The following is a 6,664-nucleotide window of genomic DNA, read 5'->3' as shown; positions in this document are numbered from 1 at the left end:
TTTTGGAAAATCCATCTTTTTGTGAAAGTTTGCGGGTGGAGCAGGAATCTTCACAGTTCACATTGCCGCGAAACAAAAGAGTTCTTACTTCTTCAGACGAGACTGGAGGTTTCAATAGTGTCCTGTGTTGTGTAGTACAACCAATAATATCATTTTTTTTCTTCGAGTCGTCTAAACCAGTGTTTTTTAACCACTGTGCCGTGGCACGCACACTGGTGTGCCGTGAGATATAGTCTGGTGTGCCGTGGGAAAATATGCAATTTCACCTAATTGACCTAAAAACTATTTTTTGCAAACCAATAATTCTAATCCGCAAGAAATGTGCCGTTGTTGAATGCCTGTGCTATCTTGCGATTGGCAGTGACCATGTAATACTCTTCCATATCAGTAGGTGGCAGCAGGTAGCTAATTGCTGTGTAGGTCTACTTTGAGAATTAGAGGTGCATTAGTGGTTATGGTTTCAATTCATATCGAATAATTGCGTCATATACGGTCAACATACGCTACTGAGTGTCATTTGTTAACATTTTCTGTAGTGGGATGTTTTTAAATTAAAAAAAGGTGCCTTGGCTCAAAAAAGGTCGAAAAACACTGGTCTAAAGTGTTTTTCAACCACTGTGCCATGAGATACAGTCTGGTGTGCCGTGGGAGATTATGCAATTTCACCTATTTGGGTTAAAAATATTTTATGCAAACCAGTAATAATAATCTGCAAATAAAGTGCCGTTGTTGAGTGTCTGTGCTGTCTAGAGCTCGGAAAAGTAACCGTGTAATACTCTTCCATATCAGTTGGTTGCAGCAGGGAGCTAATTGCTTTGTAAACGTCGTATCTAATGCTTAAACCAAAAATTAAAAAAGGGCGAGTGCCCCTAAAAAAGGCATTGAAGCTTAGGGATGGCTATGGAAAATGAAACTGAAATGGCTACAAAGTAAACAAAAACAGAATGCTGGACGACAGCAAAGACTTACAGCGTGTGGAGCAGACAGCATCCACAAAGTACATCAGTACATGACATGACAATCAACAATTTCCACACGAAGAAGGATAGCGTCTGCACAACTGAAATACTCTTGATTGCTAAAACATAGCAGGTGCGGGGAATGGCGCTCAAAAAAGACAAGAAACTGCTACAGGAAAATACCAACAAAACAGAAAAAGCCACCAAAATAGGAGTGCAAGACACTACACACAGGAAAACAGCAAAAAACTCCAAATAAGTCACGGCGTGATGTGACAGGTGGTGACAGTACACCTACTTTGAGATAAGAGCTATGGTGATGCATGGTTGGTTATGGTTTGAATTCATATCCAACAATTGCGAGAATGACTTTTTACTGTCAATATCCACTACTGAGTTTACGTTTTTAATGTTTTCTGCTGTTGGTGTGCCTCCGCATTTTTTCAATGAACAAAAATGTGCCTTGGCTCCAAAAAGGTTGAAAAACACTGGTGGGCGCCTAAACTAAAGTTTGGGTAGATTTACACCATATACGGATAATCCGCTGACGATCTTCCCAGTGGGTGACATCACTAATTGTGCATATTCCAATCGGACCATTTGGAGGAAGCAGGAAGGAAGGAAGGCAAGATTGTTTTTATAAATATCTCCGCAATGCCTCCACGCATTGATTTCAAATCTCCGGGACTTACGCAGATCCCAAATGCACAGCAACGATAGGACCCCTTTAAGGTCACAAAGAATCATTTTAATGGACAGATTCACATGCAACCAGTAATACCTGATAGTTGTAGCCAACTCCCACATTAGGAACTATAAAAGTACAATTTTTCGTACGTGCAAAAAGGATTTGTTGCATCTGGCAGAGAATTAAGTAAGGTGTAAATGCGTTAACACAGGGGTGTCCAAACTTTTTGACTTGGGGGTTGCATTGTGCGAAAAAAAATTATATATATATATATATATATATATATATACATATATATGTGTGTGTGTATAGGTTCTCTCTCTCTCTCTATCTCTCTCTCTCTCTCTCTCTCTCTCTCTCTATATATATATATATATGATAAATGGGTTATACTTGTATAGCGCTTTTCTACCTTCAAGGTACTCAAAGCGCTTTGACAGTATTTCCACATTCACACACATATATATATACATACATGTGTGTGTGTGTGTGTGTATAGGCTCTCTCTCTCTCTCTATATATATATATATATATATATATATATATATATATATATATATATATATATATATATATATATATATATATATATACCCTATACATACAGTATATAGCCTATACACTTATATGTGTATATATTATAGTAATATAATGGATATGTAATTAATATAATTGGACATTGAGAGTATGTGAAAGTTCGACTGCGACCTTGTTTACATCCGTGACAAACTCCTTAAAGTTTTGCAATCAATCAGAAATATCAAGCAGCTAAAATGCGTCAAACATGGATAAGTGTTTAATGGCTGTAATTTTGAATTTTATATGGTGAATGCACTTCTTTTTTTTAAAAATAATATCCACAAAGTTCAGTGACCATGTCTGTTGACGTTTTGTGTTGGTTGGATTTTTTTTTGCAACATGACTAGGGAAGGTTGTTAGCATTGGGTCATATAAATAAATGCTGCGGATTCTGTGCATAATTAAAGGTCATTGACATTCATTTTAAAATTTTAGAATTTTTAAATGAATGCATTCTCCCTGCGGGCAAGCTTCCGTCCCGCGAGCCAATTTGAAGACGTCGGGCCGTAGTTTGGACACCCCTGCGTTAAGAAATATCATTGTAATTATTAAGCAAAGCAATGCAAGTTAAAGCCATCCCTGACAACATTTGCATTTCAAAACATGGGAAATTTCTCTGGAAAATGGTAAAAAATAAAGGATTTTCATTTTCATCACAAAAAGCTGTTAAATCAATTAAAAAACACGTGGCAGACTTTCAGTCAGATCCATTGTGTTACAAGAAAGTGTTGCTAACCACTGCACTATCCACTCCAGAGAGTATGGCCAACGTGGTTTCAAAGAAGGTAGCATAGCAACCTGTGAACGTGTGAGTATGGCCAGAGGATCTCCTGAATGATTGGTCAAAAGCCCCTCACGTGACTACAGGGCGCCATGTTTGCTACCAACTTGGAAACCCAGTTGACCTTACTCTCGCTATACATGGTTCTGACCCTCTCCAGCTGACCCATGCAGCAGTTGGCATCCCTGAAGTAAGGAAATGGGAACGGAATGAAGGACAAAAACAGGATTTCCCAGCAAAAACGGTAAGGTTGACAGGCAAGATTAAAACACTTTAAGACTCCGTGTTAAAGAAAGTGGCGCATAAAACACGAAAGTAGAAGTTCTAAAAAGAGTGATAAATACCCGTTTCTATCTAGCATTAGTAGTACAGTAGTACTTCAACTTACCAATATTCTAATATACAAGCTCTCTCAGCTCTTTTGAGTTACGAGCCTCCACTTTTTGAAGTAGGTACTGTCTAGAGATCGACACAATCCTGCCCCCTGACCACCGGAAGTGGGAACGTTCGTGCCTTGCTCGCCGGGCCCCAGGCAGACATACATATCACTTCTTGTTGCCTTTGACCTCTGCGATCCGTCACCTAAATACGTAGGTGTGCAACACGAACAATACCAATTGTCCATTGTTACACTGTGGAGAAGCAGTCCAAAGTCCACAGCAGTCCAAAGTCCACATCAGTCAAGTGAAGCCCAAGTGATAATGTACAATTTTACATTCACAAAACTACTATTGTTTTGGTTCTCATACAATGATTATTATCGAAAAGTTGGTTTTCTTTTTTAAAAGGCGTGTTAGATGTTGGAATTTCACGAGGACCAAACACAGATGAATTTTGTTTAAGTTAATTTCACTGGGCGACGCTGATTTAAGATTCCGTTGTTTGGAATCTGGATGGTAGAAACATTTGAGCTCGTGAGTTGAAGTACTACTGTAGTTAGTCGCTGTATAAAATGATCAGAGGAGAGACAGATCGGTTCTAAAAGAGAGAGCAGATAAGACGTTGCTTAGCAATACCACAGGAACTGGTAGCTGGCTCTACTTGTTCTGCCTGAGTTCTGCCACCAGGTAAGGCTCCTCCTCCTCCAGGATTTCCAAGAAGACGTCCTTGGCCTTGTTGCCGGACTGGAGAGCCTGCAAGTAGATTTCCCTCATCCTTTGTTGCCTGACGTTCATCCTCAGGATCATTTCGTAGACTTCATCCTGGATGACTTTCTTGTCCAGGAGTTGATCCAGAATGGCACTAATGTTGCTCACTCTCTTGATAAGCTCCATCTTGTGTTTATCCACAAAGTGCTGTCCTGAAGAAGAAGAAATGAGACAAAATAAGAGAAGTTAGCACCTACTTTACATGTCTAATAAGTCCAGGTGTACAACTAATTATTATTTTTTTAAACCCTGAAAGTTGTGGATTTAAATCCGATGGAAAGTTTCTTATTTGTTGATTACTTTAAGCAGGAAATAACTAAATAAACTGTCATGTTATATTTGAAGTTTTCGTTCACATTTTCACCAAAAAACATATATTTTCATTAAGACTACAACTCCCAGGGTTTTAGGCCCGGTCTACATTAAGCTGGATAACCCCTTAAACGAATAATTATTTAGCCTAAGCCCCGTTTCAGCCACACTAAACCATCGTTTAAGATTCCCCTCCTTGGATATTTTTTTACACGGGTATGTGCACCGTGTATTTCCTGTGTCTTGTAAAATAAAAGAACATTTCACATTATTCCTAAAAGTTATTTTATCAAAACATTTTCTCACAATTTTGTGACAAAAAAAAAAATTGTTTTTACTTTAATCAGGTAAAATGGCATACCAATTTCTACACAATTATTTTAAAATATTTTTTTCTCTCACAATATTATAATATTGCCCGAAAGTCCTTCACCATTTGTTTAATGATGCTAAAACTTACAAATCATTTTCAACAAAGCCCATAGGGGGCGTGTCCTAACATTTGGACATTCCTACATATTAATGTGTACAAATAGCATGTAGTACTGTGTTATAGGGCACTATCATATCACACCCCCATTGGTGGTCTAGGTTAGAGTGGCGACGATGACACGAGTACTACCTTTGCTTGAATTATCGTTGTCAACGCTTGACCTCGTACTGACGCCATTTGCGCCTCCGGCCGGGCGTCCTGCACTGACCGTGCACTTGGCATCTGCAAACATATGAAGACGGAAATTTAGCAATTACATATATTTAGTACAGAACAACTTGCATACTTAACAATCTGCAGTCATTTTAATTGAAATGTGTATATATATATATATATATATATATATATATATATATATATATATATATATATATATATATATATATATATATACATACAGTATATATATGCATACATACATACATATACATACACACTAACATATATGTATACATATATACACACACATATATACATACATATATTTATATATATACATATTTACATATACAGTATATACATACACATATATATACACACATACATATACATAAATATACCTATACATACATACTGTACATACACACATATATATATATATTGGTGATTTATAGATGTTTTTAGAAGACTTTATAGTAAAATAATAAACAAAAATATATACATATTTACAGTAGGTCTGGGCGATATATCGAATATACTCGATATATCGCGGGTTTGTCTCTGTGCGATATACAAAATGACTATATCGTGATATTCGAGTATACATTCTCACACAGTTGCTTTTAGCTGCGGGCATTACACTACATGCGTTTCTCACTCTTTCTTCTCTCTCCCTCTCACAGAGACATAAAACAAGCGCACCTTCGTACATACGTCACATACTGTCGCGCGTGCAACGTCATACGCCCTCGCGGAGCAGAGAGGTAGCAGCATAGGTAACGTTAGCTGTGGTGTTAGCGATGCGGTGCGAGTGGTAATACGAGAGAAAGAAGGTGCGAATCTGGTAACAAATGAAGGAAGAAGAATTCATTCCCAAGAAAAACATAGTCTGGCGGTGGTTTGGCTTCAAGCGGGAAGATGTTGAACAGACAACCGTAATATGTCAAGTATGCGGCAAAAGCATTGCTACAGAAAGTAGCATTACTGCTAATTTGTAGCATCATTTGAAAAGTCACCCGCTAGAGAATAAGGAGTGCTTGAAACTCTGCATGTCAACATTTCCCGCCGGTGCCACCCAACAAAATGACCAAGCAACCATTTCCACATCAACACCGTATGGAGTTGGAGGTGCTGCTGAGCGGACGCAGGAGAAAAAGACATTTCGCTGAAAGGCAAAAGCCTTGCACTATTCTATGAAAATAAAACAGTGTTATACACTGAATTCCGGGCTCTCCTGGCTGTATGTGGTGGTCCGAAGAACCCACTAGAGGGCAACCTCTACACACTTGTTTTAAAAAGCTGCTTTTAACTTTTAGCACATGTAAACATACTGACCGTGTGTATGTACACTACCGTTCAAAAGTTTGGGGTCAACCAAACAATTTTGTGGAATAGCCTTCATTTCTAAGAACAAGAATAGACTGTCGAGTTTCAGATGAAAGTTCTCTTTTTCTGGCCATTTTGAGCGTTTAATTGACCCCACAAATGTGATGCTCCAGAAACTCAATCTGCTCAAAAGAAGGTCAGTTTTGTAGCTTCTGTAAC

General features: G+C 38.1%; 1 protein-coding gene across 1 annotated transcript in view; it reads right to left on the bottom strand.

Annotated features, from left to right (window-relative positions):
• Positions 1–2,248: 2,248 nt before the first annotated feature.
• The window catches only part of LOC133660477 (apoptosis-associated speck-like protein containing a CARD), a 9,294-nt gene continuing 4,878 nt past the window's right edge, over positions 2,249–6,664 (bottom strand). The window contains exons 2-3 of the mRNA XM_062064005.1: positions 5,090–5,182; positions 2,249–4,307 (exon numbers count right to left, since the gene is read on the bottom strand). Coding sequence (XP_061919989.1) covers positions 4,045–4,307; positions 5,090–5,182 — 356 coding nt within the window. The 3' untranslated portion in view covers positions 2,249–4,044. The remainder of the gene's footprint in view (positions 4,308–5,089; positions 5,183–6,664) is intronic.

Source organism: Entelurus aequoreus, linkage group LG11, assembly GCF_033978785.1.
Source record: "Entelurus aequoreus isolate RoL-2023_Sb linkage group LG11, RoL_Eaeq_v1.1, whole genome shotgun sequence".
Lineage (NCBI taxonomy): Eukaryota > Metazoa > Chordata > Actinopteri > Syngnathiformes > Syngnathidae > Entelurus > Entelurus aequoreus.
This window is presented reverse-complemented; position numbering and strand designations above follow the sequence as displayed.